Here is a 22926-nt window from a genome sequence, read left to right on the forward strand (position 1 = left end):
CGGCGGTCCACCGTCGAGTGCCGACGACGATCGCGACGGTGTGTCGGTGGCTCAGTGCGTTCGTGCGATTCGGACACGCAGCAGCGGTGTCGTTTCAGTGTGTATTTCGTATTACAGTCGTGCGCCGCGTAGCGCGTGCACTCGCATTCGACCGTCCGCATATTAAACGTACAGATCTGTATCTGCGTATACGGTGTTCTCCGTCTTTCGCATTCGTAAATAATATAACAATATCGTTTCGGCGGTATAGGCACAATAACAGACGCGCGCGAAAATAAAAAACCGACACGCGACGCGACCTCCGCGGTGTCGATCGGCGTCCAGTGATTTTCGCGATCATCGCATGTCCCCAGTCATCGATCGGCGGCACCGCCGTTTCCGTCCGGCCGCTATGTGAGAAACGTGCAGTGCATCGAGCGGTGCAGCGTACGGACGATGAGGCGCCGATGGCCGCCTCGACAGACACCGAACACCGCGACCACCGTCACGACGACCACCGGCCGCACCACTATCACCACCACTACGGCCGCCCGGTGCTACAGCGGCCGCCGCAGCAGCAACACCACTACGCGTACAAGACCGTGGTCAAGAAACAGCGGCCGTCGGCCGGCGGCAAGAAGAAATCCACCGGCAACCGCAGGCGGCGTCTGACGCACGTGTTGGCCGGCATTGTCCTCGGACTGTTTGTCGGCTACACGTTCGGCGGATCGTACGACCGACTGCGGTTGTACGCCGGTTGCGGCAACGGCGGCGCCGGTGGCGGTAGCGATGCCGGTCGGTCCGGCGTGCTGCGGCCGCTGCAATCGTCGCGGGCCCGCGTCGACGAGGACGACAGCGGTGGAGCGATACCCGCGGCCGGCGGCGGCGGTGCCGGAGGCCCGCCCGAATCGCTGCTGTTCGTCGGCGTGATGACGGCCAACCGGTACCTGGCCACCAGGGCGGCCGCGGTCCACAGCACGTGGGCGCGTCGCGTGCCCGGCCGCGTGATGTTCTACAGCTCGGAGACGTCGGTCCGGCCGCCCGGCGCGGCCGACCTGCCGCTCGTCCGGTTGCCGACGGTGGACGACTCGTACCCGCCGCAAAAAAAGTCGTTCCTGATGTTGCAGCACATGTGGGACAACTACGGCAGTGCGTACGAGTGGTTCATGAGGGCCGACGACGACGTGTACGTTCGCCCGGACCGGCTGGCCGCGCTGCTCCGGTCGGTGGACAGCCGCAAGCCAGTGTTCATCGGACAGGCGGGCCGTGGCAACCAAGAGGAGTTCGGGCTGCTGAGTCTCGAGTACGACGAGAACTTTTGTATGGGCGGGCCAGGGGTAATCATGAGCCGCGAGACCTTGGCCCGGGTAGTGCCGCACATCAAACACTGCCTGAAGAACCTTTTCACCACGCACGAGGACGTCGAGCTGGGCCGGTGCGTGCAAAAGTTCGCGGGCGTGTCGTGCACATGGTCCTACGAGGTAATTGTACAATAATATTATAATTATTCGAAATAATCGTCCTGACTCGTCTATAATATAATCGTATATTTATATTGTGCTGTTGTCGTCGTCTCCGTCGCCACTGAAAAACTAACGCCACCGATAGTGTTCGATCGTACGTATACACATATTACACGGTCACGCTTTCGAATAAAACGAACGAAATCGATTTCCGTGTTCATGCTCCCCCCCGTGGGCATAAGACACATATCTTTTCGCAAACGTTCTTTACTCGACGTTTCTTGCTTGCGAGATGTGTATTATATATTTATATCGAGAATCGAGATCGTGTAAGTTATATTATTGTATACTATATAATATAGACATATACAGTATATATTTATTCTTACCGCGATGTACCCACCGTAGTGTAGGGTATATTATATAGTCTATGAAAAGCGTACTATAAGTTTATGTATACGGACACGCGAGCCGCGAGGGAACAGAGTAGAATGTAGTAGGACCTATGTATATATATTATAGTGCAGTGATATTGTTGCGTGCGTTCAAATTGTACCTATATGAAGGATGTTTACTTATTATAGAAAAATTCGTTCTCAGCCACACTGGTTTAGTGTATTTTTTTCGTTTCGAGACGACGTTTAAATGTCTGAATTCGTCTCCGTGCCTCAAAAAATATTTACACGCCCTATTATATATGCATTTAAGTATAGCTATGAGGTGATGTATAATAATATAACCACGGAATTCGTCAATTATTTGCTGTGTTCAACATTATATATTGTGTTTATACGGTACGTTTTGGTTGCGTCATATATTAAAGTTAAAAACTGGTTTTTTGGTCGCATTCGATTTCCACGTGAGTTAGTACAATACATATATCTATATTATATATGTTATACGTATTTTTTTATTTTTTTGTCTTGTAATCTTTTGATTAGAAATACGTCGAACTTCGTCCAAGTAAATATTATTGGTATTAATTCTACGTCCGCCGTCCGGTTTACATATCACGAAGCTACGGCATTTTTTTTTTTTTGGGGGGGGGGGGGTGTCAGATAGTAAACGCTTTCCTTCTTATCGGTTGATTATTTTAGATTTTAAGCAAAGATTTTGCCAAAAACAATCATTGAAGTTAGTCTCTGATGGGAAATTGAATTTAGTTGATAATGACGGCGTTATGACTTATAATGGTAATCGGAAAAAAAAAGCTTTTTTTTTCCTAGATTCCTTATAAATTATAATACTGTATAAGTATAATCTATAAATATGACTCCCCTGTCCCTAATAGCCCCAACAAAAAAAAATCCTAACTTCTGTATTGAGATTTTCAAAAGTACACTATATTTATTATTAGATATCAAGATAACATACAAATATTTCATAAAAATAATATCATATATTATTATTTTATCGTAGAAATGAATACAAAATGAATACGTAAAGTTTGAAAATGTAAAACAAAATTCCTCATACATTTTTCTTACAGAAATAAAAAAATATTGAAAATGAAAATGCATTTATATACCTTTTTTTAGATATTTGAAATTAAAATTTTCACGAAATTGTATATTTCAACAAAAATTAACGATTTTGACGTAAATTATCAACAAGATTCAATTATAATATAATCTGCAATATTTTAAAATATATTAGCTTAACTTTCTTATCTATTAATACTAATAGAAAAACTAATTAATAGTAATATAAAAACATATTATAATATATCATAATAGCTGATACACCATCACAAGGCTCAGAATAGTTTTTCGCATGCAATGATTATCTATTGATTTTAAATTGAAAAATCGATTACAGCTATAGTGACCTACTCAATGACGAAGATCTATATAATTAAAATCTATATATCTATTTATATATTATATATATCAAAATCTATATAATAGCAAAACGGCTTCTCTAGTTTTTTTTTAGATATTTATCAACCATGTGTTGTGAAATCAATATCAATTTCCTGCAAAATTTAATTGTATAGTGGAGTGGCGATAACTCGAAATTGAAGGGAGGTAAAAATTCGCTTCGAGGTATCTAACTCGAATTTATAATAATTTTGTATATCATTTATATTTCTAGGGGAATAAAAAAAAAATTCGAGTTGTCAATTTTTCGAGTTATCGCAACTCGACTGTATAACTAAAATAATTATTTTATTAGTTATCAGTCTTTAACTATCGAGGATAACAAAAATGTTATCTTTATCACATTTTTATCTGTTTCTCGCCTTTTCAGAGATCCCGTAATATATAACAAAGTTAACTAATTATTTTAAGAACGTTTAAAAATGTATTCACTATTTACCGTTATCCATTTCGCAATTAAAGTAATATTCTATACATACTAGCTAAGTACCTAGTAATATAGTATTTAAAAATAAATTACTGTTCCCTTTTAAGAAAGCTTTTATATTATATAATGTTATTTATATTTTATAATTAATCATATAGGTGTACGAGAGTTTAAAAAATTGAAATTAAATAGTAATACGTACTTGAATTACAACAGTTCAATATATTTAGACAATGATTGGTAAGAAAAATAGTTCTTTTTTTTGGCACATGACGATCAGCTTTGTTGAAAAATAATGTCAAATTTTAAAGTCTTCTAAGAACTGCCATCGAAATATTTTTAGCCATTATTGTATTCAATGACAAATAACAATGCTTAAGTTAAATGTATGGTTTTTATTCTAATGTTCTTAAGTAAGTTTATGACGATCTCGATTCTCAATAAACCACGCGTGTTCATAATTTTTAAAGGGCAATAATTATATATTGAAATTCCAACAAAATATTTTATCCACCTGTATAATTCTAATATCTACTATCTTACATGAATTCAAAAAAATGCATCAATTTTCAAACACAATTGTGCTATTAAAAATGTAATGATAAAAAGTACATCCAGAAATCGGAACATACAAATTTTATGTTCAAATATATAATTAATTCATAAGTAAACACGCACAGTTAGTATATCTGTATAATACCTGTTTCATTCAATATAATTTTATTTTTATCTGTATATTTGATTATTCTCTCAAAAACATTAAGGTCGTTTTCCTATTTGGATGTAAATTTCAATAATTCAATAGATAACCTTTGAACACATTTTCAATTATTTATCGAAACTAGATAAAAAAAAATACCTAATAATCATATATTAATATTAATACTGATAGTAAGAATTAATTGCGATATCTGATATTTACTCGAAAATTATGTAAAAATGATTTGAAGATGATAGTTTTCGTTTTATTCATTGACGTAAATATTACATTTAGTTAAAAACACACCTTATGTGACATACGTGGTTATCTAGGGCCAAAGCGTTTAAATTATGCATTATACATTTCTTTTTTTATTTCTTTGAGTACCTTGTGATTTATATTTTATTTAGACCTTACTATGGATTTAATAAAACTTGGACGAACACAGTATAATATATTAACAAATAATATATTGCGTTAAATAAATAATAGTAGTAGTATATGAATTATGCACAAATCTATGCATTATGCACCTAAATAGAGTTTGCATAAAACAAATATGTTCTTAATTTAAATTACACGCAAATCTTTGAACAACTAAGTTAATTGTTATTTAAATGGAATTTAAATATAAAAAATATTTACTAATTGATGTCTTATTAGTTATTAGTTATTTTAGACTAGAAACTAGAAAGTGTTAATATTAAAAAATTGAAATAATGTTAATCCGCGCGTATATTAGTGTAATGGGAAGTATTTTATATATATATATATATATTCATATATTACTTTTATTATAAATTTGTCTATTTATTACAAATTATTCACAGGATGTCATTCCTGAAGTTATTTTAGTGTTAGTTAAATTCATTTTTCATCATCCCTCCTTGGCTACCAAGATCACGATCAAATGTATTTCAAAAATATAATATATTGCCATTATGGTATTATATTAAACCTAAATAATTAATAATTATGTTCATTGTAACATTATAATTGTTCCTATATGTACAAAAATTGGAATCACATCGGGAAATGTTATTTAAACCGAAACCTTTATAACATAATCGGTCTAAATTTTAAAATGACGGTATCCAGTAAAGACTTTACAGCAAACAGAAGTGATGAATTTTTAATGTTTTAATTCTTGTAATTATTAAAGTAATAAAACGATCATTAGATAAGTATAGACATTAGACGTAGGTACGTGTGAACTAATAGTTAAGACAATACCTATAATGAGTAATGATACTTACCTGCGTACCTATATAAGTATATTATAATACTAGGTATAATAGGTAATTGTTTATGCTTGTAATACAATAAAGGACGTTGTATTATATATTAAAAAATATAAACAAACAAATCTATAATGGTCAATAAATAGATATATTAGTTTAAAATAGTTTCAAATTTCATTTCCATTTTTTTTTATAGTTTTGTTTATTTTACAGCAATCTTAAAATAATATAGTAGTAGTGATAAATATTATAATGTCTATATTATTACTTTTATTATCGAAAAAAATAATATTGACGTTTCCTGAACAATTCGTGTTAGTCGCCATAGGAGCATTCTCATCTTTGTCTGTATATTAGATATTGCAGTAATTTGTCTATTACTTGCGCAATGTCATTTTGTGTTAAATAAAAATATATAAAAATCATTAAATAAATTACAGCATGACATTTTATGGTATGACTTGGTAATATATTGTACAACAGTGATATATAATATTATCATTTGAGTTTATACATAGTATAAATATTAAGTATCTATTAACGCTATTGATCCTTTAAATTCATATAATGTTATGATGTTTAAAAATTTAAATACTATTGAACTATTCAGTATATTCAGTATTCACGACTAAAAATTCTTCACCCGATCGTTAACTGCGCGTAAAATAAATCTAAGATCAATAATTTAGAAAATTGGAGATATAATAACGTTATTAACAATTAAAAATAAAGTGTAATTTACCATCAATAATTATATATTATTCTTAGAACATTTTTATTACTCAGAAACTATTCGTACGAATATCTATTTAGATGTGTCAGAATTAAAAAAAAACTTAGAAATGTACAATATAAAATTATAGTTATCATTAAAAAAAAAATTTGTATCACAGGATTCTTCTTACATGTTATTAAAAAGTACTTGCAGATAATATGGTCCTTATAAATATATTTAAAAATTCGATTTGATCATGCAATTGTTGATTATTCTATCGTCTATATATTATAGGTAGATATATATAATATAATTAAAGTTAATTTATAACATTTCGAAAGTTATAGGTAAATGTACCCTTAGGATCTAGAAATACTACTAAAAAAACTATTAACGTTGATTTATTTTTATTAGTTTTACACTGTATAATAATTATTATAGGAAGGTAGCAAGATTTAGTTAACAATCATTACCCAACAGTAAATTTATTAAAATTCTTCTAGGTTTATAGAATATAATTTTGTAATCTTAAAAGTTAAATCTACTAAATAATAATAATTTTATATAATATTTTTTGTAATATAATTCTAGGACTATATTTTATCTTAACTTTATGACACAACTATAAATGTTAACAAATCTGAATGCCATTTCATTAGACTTTCATATTGGGTAGCGTTCGTGATTTGATCTGAAGTATATATATATATTTTATATATGTTTAAAAAAATATGTCCTATCAGTTGCCTTGTTATTTAATAGTTTTTATTACCCCATTTAAATAAAAAAAAATCTTGTATAGTCTAATGTATTGATGTAAATACTAAATGTATTAATATAATAAATAATAGTTATGCATTAAATCCTAAAAGAAAACACGTGTATGTAAAGATTTTAATTAAGTTCTGTTCGAGCAACTTCTTAATACGGCGTCACGGATTAATGTTGAAATGTAACCATATGATTTTCTTAGCGATATTATTAATTTTATTCTTTCAAGTGGGAATATTTTCTAAAGTATTTAAACATTATCGGGGTATATACTATATATTTAAAAATGAATACAATAATTAATAAAACTGTTTGTATAACAACGTTAAACAATAATAATACAAATAAAAGTTATACGGTCTGTTAATAAAAAGGTTACAATCCATTTTTTAATTTAAATGATGTATATGCTTAAACTTTAAAATAATTTTACACAAAAATTATACACAAGAGTACTACAATCTAGAATAATATTGGTATTGATAAGTATTTATTATAGTATATTATTATATGATTTGCATATGCAAACACTATTTTTGGAAAAAATTACATAATTTAACGAGTTACTTAAATTTTAATTATGCAAATGCAAGCATAAATAAATATTAAACAGTTATAAAAAAAAACCTTTAGCGACTTAAACTCATAATAATAACGCAATACTTATGATGACGTTATATTTTTTAGAGACGGTATTTCGTTTGTATACCTATGCTGGCTAGTGGCTATATACTCATCAATTGCGTTTATTGACTTTATTTTAGTTTGCCACGTGTATAAAAACCTACTGCAGAGGTATGTGCGATCATATTATATATACATACAAATGTATTTAATGTTCCAAACATATATATATATATATATATTATTATTTATTATATGATCTAGTTATTTCGATTAGCCATTAGGTGTTCTAATTCTGAAAGTATCACCTATCGCCAATGTGTCAATAATAATCTATATATTTATATTTATAATAACATGTCCTGCAATGGATGACACGTATATTATGTACGTATACTATATACATAAAAAATATATACACGCGTGCGTAATAACATAATACAATTGTGTCGTTGACGCGTCCGGTGCAGGTTTTACAGGGAAATCTCCGAGTGAGTGATGTGTAATGCACTTGGATTTTTTTTTTATAATTGGATTTCATTGTAAACTTACCTATTGATTGAAATGGACTTTTTTTTTAACTAAAGATCGTAGACAAAATACTGTATAACGACAATAATGTTTTGTTTAATATTATATTAAACACTGTCAAGTGTATGCTGCATATATATTATACGCGAGCGTTGTGATAACTCAAACTGTCGTATATTATAATTTATACTACATTTAAAATATATTATTATATTATATATTTATATATATAATTGTATAATAATTGCCGGTAGCTATGTTTTCGGAAGCAAATCAGCTCTTCATGGCGCGTCGAATCGTCTGTCAAACGAACACGTGCAGTCCGTATGCGCGTGTATTTTTTTTTTTAACTTAATGCACTGAACCGTTGAACGAAGAAAAAATGGCGTTTCGAAAAACGAATCTGTCGGTCGGAATCTTTGACGTGGGGTTTTTTCGTGTGTGGCATGCACATGTCTAGCACTTATTTAAAAACACACCAGAGTCTCGAGCACATACGTATATAAATAAATGTAATATATTATGTATATTGTAGGAATGGTTTTAGTGTGATGGCGATATTATTATAGGACACTCGTGTCACTCCGCCGTCCTGTTTATAGGGAGGTTTGTTGAGTCGCAACTCAGCTTAATAACGTGGCATATTTCAAGTTGAACAAATCACACTGCAAGTTGCAACCATATCGTCGTGCCGCATCATGTATAAGCTATAAATATATGTACAACTGTACGAGTATTCCTACGTATATATAAGTGCATTATGCATAGTGTGCATTCGACAGATATATTTCATCACTTCAGACCCCATGTCAGAAGTATCCGTCGAAATATTAATTATTATTCTCAGACTATTAAACTGTAACAATGATTTATATTATTGTAGTATACAATGCATAATAGGAAATGCATTTGTGTAACAAACTCAACGACTTATGATGAATTAAGATAATGATCGAAATCGAATTAAAAATTCCGGATGTTGATACTTCACTTTGCGTAATAATATTTAATGAATAATAATAATAAACATTATAAAAAAATATTAACTCCTTATAATCAGTTGATAAATAAATAATCATAATAACGATAACAAGAATTTTATGTAAATTACAATGCGATTTTTAAACGATTGGTGTACTTGAGGTAAATTTAAATATATATAGAATTGTTTTGCACGCAGATCGAGAAGGTGAAAAAATTGCAATGTGAAACTCAAAGCATTTTTTTCATATTACACGCATATTGCTATATTTAAAATTGGACGCGTTGTACAATAAACTATTCAGAACTCATGGTGAAGTACAACGTTTAACTTAGTAGGTATACCTATACTTCATTGACTGCTATTAGCGCCAAAAAAAAAAAAAAAAAAAAAAAATGATAGAACAAAAAAGAATTTTACACATTAAATTACATAATTAAAATGCCTTGTGATGCATTGAAAAAATATGAACAAAGATTTTGTTCTATAAACATTCCTGTTTTAATGTATATTATATGTTCGTTTAGGTAACTAAATAGCAATTTTGCAATTATTATTTATTTATTTATTGATTTTACAATGTGTTTTTTTGTGTATGAATGCATGATAAGTTATGATAAAATACTTCAATTTTCAAGTTGAAAGGTGGTTTTGGTTAGCAAATTAGTTCGCATAAGGTTTAAACTTTAAATCTAGTTTGTACTTTCGAGAGGTTAAAATAAAAAATTCACAGGATTTTTCTTATAATCAGGAAAAACAAACAAAAAATTAAAGAAAAACAGGAATTTATTCGCTAAACCAAATTTTAACTGAATTGATTTCTTTATTTTGTTATAATTTAAAAAAAATTAACCACAGAAACTTGAAATTTTTACCGAGTATATTTTTTTATAATTTTCTATATAATATGATTTAAGGTTAAAATTATTTTAACCTTTTTAAAGCTGTTTTTAGATAATTGAAATTTAATACAAGGTTCTTATAATAATTGTTTCATTTCCCAAATAAAAAATATCAAACATTTTTAGTCATAATATATTTTTTTTAAATATTAATTTAGAATGTTGATGAAATTCGTAAAAATTCCGAAAAAATAGTTATTCTTTAATTGGAAATATATATATAAAAATGAATTGTTTTTTACCTCAGATTTAAAAATTATAAACAAATTTTTACTACATTGGGTATTTATAGGTACCCGTATAATAAATATTTCTTTTCAAATGATTTTTTTTTTTGTAATTGAAAAACGAATAATCCTACCTAGATAGGTATTTGAAATTTGCACAACATTTAATTTTATTATATTCAATTAAATACATTTTCAAAAATGTTTAACTCGTTTTGAGTTATTTATAGGCATGCCATATTTTTAATTTTGTAAAGTGATTTTTTTATAAATGTCGATAAAAAAAATTATTCACAGAGTCAGAGTTCTTGAAATTTTTATACATGGTTCCATAAGTTGTTCTTATATCTGTACAAAAATATTAAAAATGTATTGCCGTATTGGCACAATTTTTATATGCATTTGAAATTTAAATTTTGACAAAATTACTTATTTAAACGATAAATAATGATATTATTTATTATTTTTTTATAATTTAAAAATATTATTCATGGGAGCTTTAAACTATTATTACTCATTTTACTATAAGTAATGGCATTTTCGATTATTTTAAGATAGTATTATGAATTTATTTTTGCAGTTTTACAGTATTCACAGAATGATAAAATTAATTTTCGAGTTTTATACATTTTTATAATAAAGTATAAACATATATTATTATAATAATTAGTAATTAGTAATTAATACATTAGCCGAGAAAAAATTGTATAATCCTACCTTAATACTAAAAGTAAAATACATGACATTAATAGTTACTATATCAAAAAAAAAAGAATTTATCACGAAATATAATTAGTGATATAGGCTGACAGACCATATCCGCTTAGATTCGTTTTTCGTATACAATGATATATCATTGAATTCAAATTTAACATACCCATAGGCCATAATAGTGACCAACTCTATATCTAATATATAGCAAAATGGTACCCATTTGCCTACCTTTTTAATAATGTATTCACATCAAGTATTTTTGTGACTGAGGATGTCTTGTGATAATCCGGTTTTAGACGTCTATTTTTGATAAATCCGGGGCAAAATCTTTTTGTGTTTCGGACGTTTTAGCCGTGTGTTGTTGTTTAGACTATTAAACTATTTTAACTTATAAGTAAAATAATTTGGTGAGGATCTTATCAAAGACATAAAAAATTTAAAAAAACTCCAGTTAGTTAATTATTCAAATAAAAAAATTGATTATGTACCTCAAACTTTGGAAGGGAAAAATTATTTTGGAAAATAATTGTGTCTACTAATCTCTAGTACAGATTACGAAGAAAAATGACTCAATAAATCTGTAAGAAACTAATCGTCTTATTGTATTTAAATCCATTAAAGAGAATTTATTAAGATTATACCTATGCGGTTATACTGGCTGTACTTTTGTGTGTCAACTGAAATTGTATATACTTATTACTTTTATCCTGCTTTTAATTCTCCAATTCTTTTTTCATTAGAAACTATACTCTCCAAAACATTGTTGTTAAATCTTCTTAACAAAGAGATTGTAAAACACATAGGTAAGTATATAATATAATATATAGATACGCGTGTTACATAGTATCAAATACTATAAATACGAGTATATATTATATCTTTTATTTTATGAGTACCTACGTCCGGTATACTTAATTTGTATATAAAGTAACGTTTTTTTACTCGCGTATACATATAGAGAGTACGCACATAATTATTATTAATTTATATAATAGATTTTGATTTGATTTGCAAAAATTACATGATGCGGTGCAATTACACCGTAAACTATTTTGTTTGATGATGTATTTTAATAACTTATTAAAAAAGTTATTACAATTTTTACTTATAGCCTACTTATACTTTACTTATATATCAATAAGCAACTTTTGAAAATACATTTTCAAAAATTTATTGAGTTAATGTGTAATTAGCAATTAGTGTAAGAGCATACATTTAAACTAAAATAATAACCGTCAAACATTATTTTTAATAAGCGATACTATACATGATATGATAATATAGTAATATAATTATCATTAATATTTCAAATTTCAACATAAAAACTTATTTTAATTTTTAACTTAGGTACCATTTGACTAATAACAACAAACTATATTATGTAATGTTAAATAATAATACCAATATTTAAGTTTAGGAATGATACTCAGTAATTATTTTATTATGTACTGAAAAAAAAATATGATAACAATAATTGTTGAAATTGTCTGCATAAAATATAAACAAATGGGACTGAATGTTGTATGAACAAAATTGTAGTCGTAAACACTAACGACTAATAATAAATAATTATATGATCTAATAATATAGAATTTCATGTTCATTAACCAGTTTTTATGTTTGAATTATAAAATTATGAACGCGTAATACTTCTTAAATTGAAATTATATTTTTGTGTTTTACAACCTGCAGCAAAAAGATCAATGACAACCGGGTCTGAATTTAGATTTTGGAGGCCTGGGCGTCTGTATAATTACAAATAAAATTGTAATAATTCAATTATTATTTTTTTGAGCGTAAATAAATGGTTTTCTTAAAATTTGAATAATAGATTTTATTTGATTTGCAAAAATCACATAACGGTGCGATGTAACTACACCGTAAACTATACTCATAAAAATATTTAAGTAATCACATTTAATTTTTTTTAAATTATAACAACAACTTATGAACCTTGTACTAAATTTTAAAGACTAAGGTATGAATATTAAACGTTTTAAGAATTTTTATTACAAAATAATTGTAGATTTAAACAAATTTTGTCATAACTATAATTTTAAATGCTTATAAAAAATATCTTGACAGTGTATTTTTGTATTTTTTAATTGGTATAGTAAAAATTTATGAGAAACGTTACAATTTCAAGGCCAGGTGAAATTTTTTATCAACATTTTAGAAAAAAGTTGAGAAGTGAGTACCTACTACATAACTGTATAGTAGGTGTCGATTGGGTCTGTCAACTTTATAATATATTATACTAACAGTTTATTTCATAATATTTTTTTTTGATATTAAAGTAGCTATTAAAGTACTTTATTTTACTATTAGTATACATTTTAAACACATATAAAAAAAAATCGTACCTATATTTAATATTTTTATACAGATATAAGAAGAACTTATGTGGGATCTTTTATTGAATTTTCTAAATTTTTGACTCGTCGAATAATTTATTTTTCATCAAAAATTTATCAATAATAAAAAAAAAATTGAAAATTTCTCATGTATATTTAAATAGCTCAAAAAGGGTAAACATTATAATATAAAAATGATAAAATTTTAAATATCTACTGTTATTAGTTTTTGAATTGCAACAAAAAAACAAAAATCATTTGCCGAAAAATATAGTTAATTTGCAGATTATTATGTAATATTGTAAAAATTTGAACTTCAAACACTCATCAATAATTTATTTGACTACGGTAAAATTTTATTATTTAATATATGTTGATAAACTTATAAAAAGAATCTTGAATTAATTTCATTAATCTTAAGTATAATAAGTGCGATGTACCCATCATTCATTTTATGAATTAATAATTACAATTTGTTAAATTCAAATTTCAAATGCTTATATAATTTTTTTTTTCTGAATTAATGCTAAACTTTTTTAAATTAACTTGTATTAGTTTTTCAAGCTTTTTGGCTGAGTACACATATTTTTATTAACATTAAAAAAAAATTAATTGTAAATAAATAGCTCAAAAATCTTAAAATATTTTAAAAATTATAGTATATATTTAGAAAATAATGTTAACACTGAATTTAAATCAAATTTCAAGCTTCTAGAGTAATTCATTTTTTAATTATAACGTAAGAAATACATTTTATCAAAAACTGGGTTAGCGTAAAAATTTTTGCTTTTTATTTTTTTACAAAGAAAAAAATCATTACTTTTATTACTACGATCAAAACATAAAACTACAAAATTTTAATGTCTACATATAATATATAGCTCAAAAACATAATTTCAAAATGTTATCGTATAAAAATGTGTTTAAATCAATAATGTAATTAATTATCCAAGATTTATGTTATTGGTGATCGAATAAGGCAAATACTGACGCAAAAGACGAAGCGGGAGTGTACTTAAAACATGAAACAGAATGAAGAAGAACCAAAATACATTGAAATGAATGAAATATACTTGAAAATTGACTCTATACTGCGTTGGTAAATTGATTGGTACATCGTATGACACAATGGTTATTTATTGATCAACATATCGATATATCAACATATCGATACACTATCATCGTTATCATAATAATACATTAATAACCAAAAATCAAAATATACCTCAAATAATATTATCATCAAATTTGCGATAGTATTTTATTTTATATTTTATTATATTATAGTATTAAAATGCAGGTCAATCCGAAATTTCGAACGCGTTTATTGTCTATGTATTGTTTGCATAAACATTCACCGCAAGCGATAACTTACACATGGATTCTTCAACACATTACCTCTACCTATTAAAAAAATTGAATCTTTAATAGTTACAAAAATTTGTCGTTTCTCCGACGCGTCCACGTACGCGTTAAAAGCCGAAAAGAAAAATAAATGCGAATCTTGTACCAAACAGGACGTCACGGTCATCGTTCGACTTACGACAATTATTCGACGAGAACATCACGAAGACGTGTCGACATATATTTTAATATATATTTATATACACATTCTAAATTATATATGTACCTATGCATGATATATGTACACGCGTATTAAGGTTAGATTTATAGACCAATTACGAAATTAAGAACCCTTTTTATATTATTGTGCCAACTATTCCGCATGCTGTGTGCTCGCGCTCTATAATAGCGTATAAATAAAAATGCGCGTTAAGGAAGTCACTAACCTATGCGTGCGTGGCTCAATGACGACTGTGATCACGTAGGTAAGTCGAGGAGAATATTATGTGTGTGACGCGGCCAACTGCCAAGGCCGCCGGACCTAATGCGATACCGTTGCAGGTCGGGAGGACCGGTTTTTTTTTTATCATTATATTTTTCCTCCCGACCAAATAATATGGTGTTTTTTTTCAGTAGAGGGTGAACTATACACTGCAGTGCCCACGCCGCCGCGGTCTGCGGAGGAAATGGGACAAAAAAAAAAAAGTGAATCAAAAAGAAATGTGTACACAGTATACACGAATTCGTTCACGGATAATTAATGGACTTTTTATGAGGCACGCGGTGCCTTGAGAAAAAACAAATTGTTCGTCTACATAATAACACGAGGAATCGGTTTAGACGGTAGACCACGACGGACATCTGCAGACGCACGCGTTACCATACATCGTGTATAATATATGAGCAAAAGAAAAAAAAGGGAGAAAAAAAGATCCAAAATGACGCGCAGTATAACAATGCACTTCATGTATATATATATATTATATATAGGTATATTAAATTATAGGATGTATAATATTATTATTTTACATATTATATTTGTCGGACAAGCGCAGACAAGAATGGACTTGTTTTCCAATTATGGTCACTCATAATTGTTTTATTTGGTCGTGAATTTATTTTTTTCATCTATGTCTTTTTATACTTAGGTATACGTCGAGTTTAGGTTTGTATATCATATAGAAATAGAACGGTATGTGCGAAATGTCTGTTGGTCGTTTCGGCACACTCGAGAAACCGTTTGGAATTGCATGCCGCTCTTATGGCTATAATAATATATTACAGTAATAGGTATACGTCGTACGTGTGATGTTTTTTTTCCCCACTCGAATCTCACCGAGTCATGTGCGCAAATATACTCAATTATCGAGGAATGTCGTAGTTTAGCTCGTATCACGTGTGCCGAAATTGTATGTTTTGTGCTATCGTATAATAAGCATATTGGAAATGTGATATGGGGGTTCTTTCCGTATTATAAGCACGTGAAACGGAAAAGTTTTTCAACCAGAATCTGGTAATGCGGTTGGGTCGATTGTAAATTGTAAAATATTTTAGCTCAGTCTAAGTATGGAAGAGTAGAGAAGGGGGGGAGGTCATAAATCTTGTCGGTTTATGACGTATATAATATTATTATGATTTGATACAGTCACAGTGCGTTGTTTTTAATAACAATACAGAATTTATAAAATTTAATTAGCCTGTTGGCCATAAACAACTTGTTGTATTATACGTTTATTGCTGTTAACTATTTCGGTTCAGATAAGTTTTCATAAATAAAAAAAAGTTGATAATAGATCAAAAATCGTATCACTTTAATCCATATAGGCGTGGACGCTTATATCTTCATAGTTATATAAGTATATTATAGGAATTCGACCCTTTTGACTCCCCCCCTCCTTCACGAAATCAGATCGGTTTGGTCCTATTGTAAAATATTTTAACAATATAAAATCAGCTGTCGGGCAACATTGTATGTTGAAGAGTATAAACGGATACTCACAAAATACAAGCTCGTGTAACAACGATAATATCATTATTATCATCGTTTAGGCGTAAAATCAATTTAAAAAAAAATGGTTATAAAAACGTCGGTAAATGGTTTATAATTATTTTATTATCATTTTATAAACAATAAACATTTACACATTAAAGTGGATATAAGATAATAAAAACCAAAATTATATTAATTAATTTTGAAAAAAACTTGAACACGTCGTAGATATATATCATATACTATTATTTATATGTATTATATTCATTAGAGGATACATCATGATTATAAGTGCAGACCATTAGACGTTAGTGCAAGTGGTGCAGTATTATAATATTAAATATATTATAATATCTTTAGCTGATACTCGTCATAGAATATTATTATAGAAATGAAACATGTGGTTAATGGTTACATAAACTAACAAATAAATAGCTAATATAGTGTTATTAATTTATTAGAGTGAATGAACTTGAGGAGAATATAATATAATATGACCATTGGCTCATCTGTACACAAAGAGAGCCAAAAAACTTAACCGTCTATCGTTATCTAATACCTATATAAGATGTATAACATACCTACATCTACATTTTACTGTATTAATCAAGTTTATTTTATAAGAATATATGGGTAGTGGGTACTCATGAATTTTAGAAGTAAATAATATTATTTTGCACTGAGTATATCAAACGATTCCCATGTATTTTAAATGTTTATATATTATATTTATACAGGTATTCGTTTAAAGCAAGTGCATTATATGACGGAAATCAGAAAACAATATTATTTCATAAGAAATTTTAAAGATGTTATTTGAATAATTTAACGTACATTTACTCTAAAACACAATAAACTGTAAAATGCATTTCTATTGTACTCTGATACATAGTTTGCATAATTATCTAATACATATTAGTTTTATCACTGCTCATCATGTAATTTTAACATCACAACACTACATATATAGCTTAAAATAGAGAATATTATAATATTATGCAAGTATAATTGAACAAATATATACTTATTTAAAAATACACGTGTGATTTAAAAACGTATGATAAAATAACTCATACTCGCGCGTAATTCATAAATCATCACCTATTACATCGTTAAAATTATGTATTTGATAATTATATATATGAGACTGTAAAATTAAACAGTTAATACGGGTATGAAATATGTAACAGTGGAAGGGATTTAACCAAATGCCAAAGCTCGAAGTTATGGTGTGAGAATGCTTATTGTTAGAGAAAATAAGATTAACACAAGAGAAATATAGTGTAGTACTATATAACTGTATATAATTATATTATAATATAATAATTAATAGGGATCAGCTATATGCGCCTATATATTTATGTAAATTGTATACAAATTATTCGTTATATACGGCGTAACAGAACAAATTGTAAATATGTATATTATTAGTACTGGACTACTGGTGTTTTAAAGAATGGCGCTGGCTCAAAGATTTAGATCAATAATAGAAATACGAGAATCATGATTAATTTTATACAGGTGAATTTGTGTTTGTTATCACATCTTACCAAATTTATCTGGAATTATGTAAATTGATCGAAAAATATTATTGAACGTTACTTAAAGATTATCGCTAAAATTATTACATCCCCTGAAATGGAATATACGAGATTATAATGAACGGCAATTTTTTGTAAATGTTGAGTTTATTCACGACTTGCTCACGTCAAAATGATGTCAAACGCAAGTAAGCTTTGCCGTAAATAATTATCATAATTTTCCAATCGTAGCAAAAATCGAAGCTTACTTATTATTTCAGTATATTAGTGATTAAAATTGAAATTAAAGCAGAATTTTTCCAGTATAGAAATAAATGGTTAACTTTTTCATAGGTATGTCTTAACTAGATAATAGAAAAAATGATATCTGCATAAAAAAAACTTGAAGGTCCCAACTTTTCATTGTAAATAATAGTATTTTTTGGTAGTTATTATTATCACATTATATAATATATTAATTGAAAGTAATTATTATACCTGAAGGGAATGAAGAAATATTTAAGTCATTTTTAGAATATTTAAAAAATACGTAATAATTAGGTAATTAGATGGAGGAGCTAGGAAGAAGAAAAAATCAAAATTAAAATCAAAATATTTTATAAAAAAATAAAAAAAAAAATCTTTAGATACAATGAATGAGATGTTGAGTATTATATTTCCGTGAAATTCCATATAATAATAATATATTATTAATATTTTTTAAATATTATTATTTTTAAATCATAAATTATCATTTTTGTAATTTCATTTTTAGATGCAAACTATTTTATACCACAACTCCAGTGGCCGCGATGCGTTCACTGGCAATTTGAAGCAGAAAGAAGTACACCGAGCCATAACTCTCCATCCAGTAAAACAACATAGTCACATGTATAGGATACACAACTACATGAAGGTATTGTAGTGGCACGTCACAATTTTTAATTTAATATTTTTTTACCATGTCGATTGCTGATTTCTTTTGCAAACTTTTTTCACGCTCCTGCAGGGTCTCGAATTGCAAGAAATACAACAGAAGAAGATCCTGTTGCACCGGGACGTACGATCCATGATGAATCAGCTGAATAGTGCGCATCCGCGACCGTCCAACGAGTTCCGGCTAACCGGCGACTCGAAACAACTGTTCTCGTCCCGGCCAGGAAGTCCGAATTACTTAGGCGACCCGGATCTGTTGGGTAAATAAATAATATTACCTATAATATTATATATATTACTATCACGGTTTTGTCTATATGTATACGTGTTATGCAAATCCTATAAAAACCTTATCTATTGTGTATTATGAAAATATAATATGGTGTGTAGGACTTCCACCGGGCCTCAACAAGTATAGGCCACGCAAGGTGGCGGACGTCATCAAATGGGATTTCATATCAAAGGCTTGGTATTCAGACACGGATGCAAATCCTAGACGTCGGATCGATTCGTACACAAAAGAAGGCCTCGACGACGTCGTTCGAGAGGTATCTATTATACATATAACAAAATACGTACTTACAATGAAATATGAATTGACTAATTATTATTCTTTTCAATATTGTATATACTCTCAATCGATTTAATACTTAAGAATAAAAAAAAAATGCTATTGATATGTATTTTATTATGTATGTTAAAATATATAATAAGTATGTGTGTTATACATATTTTATTTAAATAACACTTTATTTTACAATTTCACCAAATAAATATTTTAATATACGAGTTGATATTTAATTCATAGATAGTTAATAGGTCTAATAGGTTGAAATCCATCGTTTTACGTACAATATCTGCACAGTTTGCGATAGTCACTCATCATTATACCTATATATAATATAGGTATCCACAAAAATAATGAAATAAATTCCAATAAATACATTATTGAACAAATTGAACATTTATTTTAGCCTATCTCTGTGGTTATATATAATTTTTTTTTATCATAAATCATCACTTATCTTTATCATTTTTTATTATAACCAAAACAACTATTTCAAATAAGACAAAGATGTAACTGTTGTCTATATTAATATTGCATTCCTATGTATACACATATATCGAATTTTGCAGGTGATGGATCTGATAAATAAATTTTCCAAGCAACGCGGTCGAGTGATCGATTTTAAGGAAATATTTTACGGTTACCAGAGGGTGAACCCATTATACGGCGTCGACTATATGTTGGATATGTTGCTGATGTACAAAAAGTACCGGGGAAAGAAGATGACCGTTCCTGTGCGGCGACACGCATACCTCCAACAGCAGTTTACCGGTAAGGAAGATAATAATAATATAATGTACATAATGTAACTCAGTGGCTTGTTGATTATATTTTAATCATAATAGACTTATTTTCCATTTATTTTATAACTATCGTACATGTATTTTCTTGAATAATTATATCATCGTTCCAAATAACAATAATATTTTCGTAATATTATAGGTACAGTATATAATGTTAGGTTGTAAAGAGATTTATTGACGTTTCACACAGTTTGTATGGGAATACGGAATAAAAGCTTGTTATTAATTTGATAATTACATTTAAAGTTCAGAAGTTGAATGAAATAAATTTTTAATCTTAAAATTACTTTCAAAACAATAAATTTTGATTAGTTTGATTACAAAATAATAAAATATGTAAATTTTAATAAAACGAAAAAACCCATTGCTTATTATTTTCAGGCAATTTCTTATACCTACATATTTCAATAAATTCAACGACATCTTTGTAGTTAATAGTTTGTATTAAAATTTGCTTTAAATATATATATATATATATTATGTAAGCCAATTTGTTTAATTCCTAGTGGATCTCGGGAGTATAGGTAGGTACGTAATTATATGGTTTTTAAAATATTGGTTAAATAACAAAATATTTGCTTAAAATAAATCTAATCTATATTTTAACAACCTTCAAATTTAATAAATAAAAAAATAATAATAACTTCAGGAGTTTAGAAACTAATAATCTACCTATATTAATTAATTAGAAGAATATCAGCAAATATTTGTTTTTCTCTCAGAAATGCCATGCGGCATGCGTAACATAGATAAAAGGCATTTATGTATAATCTTTCTTTAGTGCACATTTAAATATTTAATACCATGGTATTTTAGTTAACTTAGAATAAAATCATCTATTAAAAAAAAATTATAGAGCATAATATTTTTGAGAGTTAACACGTCGGCTTTATATTTTATTATTATTTGACTTAATATTCAACCATAAAAATAAAAACTTTTTGTAGATTTTAATTGATATTAAATTATTTTGGACCATATTTAAACAAATCAATACGTGAATACGTGATACCCTAAAAAATATTTATCTCTGTAATTTTTGTAATAAGTGATTTTATATACTAACATCTGAGATAACTTAACATAACAACAATAATTTTTTGTGATTGCGTTTTGTCTATGCTACACGTTGATATAGAGAGAATAAAAAACACTGCAGATATCCTCTTAAACTAGTAATATCCAACCTTGAGCTTGTGGCATAGCTAGGTAGTTAACAAAGCAATTACCTATTAAAATAGTAGTTTTAAGTAGTATCATAATATTTTTATGATGAATATTATTTTCCACGAATAATTATTGATTATTAAATAACAAAGTATTCAAAAAAATAGTATGTAAAATAAATATTATAACTTTTGTGGGAGTTTAATATATGATGTGAAAACAGAAAAGTTATAGGTAATACAAAGTTCAATTATCAATAAAATAAAAAACTCTATAGTAGGTAGAGCAAAAACTAAGATATACAGCTTGTGGTAAAGTGGTTTGTAATTTATTACGACCAGCGATGTATTTAAACCTTTGATAGAATCGGGCACTGTAAAATGTTTGAATATATCTACTTAGTATATAGGATGATCGTGATTATTCTAATGAAAAAATAGATAGCTAAAATGTCACATACCTAATATTTTTATTATTTATGAATTTGGTTGGATTTAATAATTATATTTATACTTTATAAGTATAATTAATTAAAATTTTTATTTTTATTTTGTTACACTAATAAATACCATACGCGAAATTAATTGTGATATTTTTATTCTGTAATAATCTAAAAATAATTATAAAATCTATTTTTAATTTTTTTTTTTTTGACTAAATATTTTGTTTAAACCGCGAGGTCACAAACACCGTAATCGCAAAACGATCACCAACAATTTATACTTGTACGTATAATACGACAGTATTAACAATGGTGTGCGCAGTGCCGCAACTATAGGTTTTGTAGGGCCCTGGTGCAAAAAAAGTTATGGGGCCCCTGTACCTATATTATAATATGTGCATAGATAAAACCTATGTTTACAGTGCAACGGTACTTACACCATTGTAAATTGTTTCTAAATATTACATGCAACGGGCAATGGGGAACCCAGGATTTTGATACTATGATGGCTCTGAGTCACTTAAGAGAGGCCACTGTATAGAAGGTTTAACGTATGTAGTAAATAGTGACTACAAACGTCAAAAATACCCTTATTGTTCATGTTTTATTAAATAATAAACGTAAATATGTTAAAAATCGTGAGGCC

At 28.7% G+C, this 22926-nt stretch overlaps 1 protein-coding gene across 1 annotated transcript in view; it reads left to right on the top strand.

Annotated features, from left to right (window-relative positions):
• Positions 1-22926, top strand: part of LOC132919932 (chondroitin sulfate synthase 1-like) — a 26294-nt gene continuing 3368 nt past the window's right edge. The window contains exons 1-5 of the mRNA XM_060981878.1: positions 1-1460; positions 19140-19280; positions 19374-19560; positions 19691-19848; positions 20438-20639. Coding sequence (XP_060837861.1) covers positions 447-1460; positions 19140-19280; positions 19374-19560; positions 19691-19848; positions 20438-20639 — 1702 coding nt within the window. The 5' untranslated portion in view covers positions 1-446. The remainder of the gene's footprint in view (positions 1461-19139; positions 19281-19373; positions 19561-19690; positions 19849-20437; positions 20640-22926) is intronic.

This window comes from Rhopalosiphum padi, chromosome 2 (assembly GCF_020882245.1).
Source record: "Rhopalosiphum padi isolate XX-2018 chromosome 2, ASM2088224v1, whole genome shotgun sequence".
Lineage (NCBI taxonomy): Eukaryota > Metazoa > Arthropoda > Insecta > Hemiptera > Aphididae > Rhopalosiphum > Rhopalosiphum padi.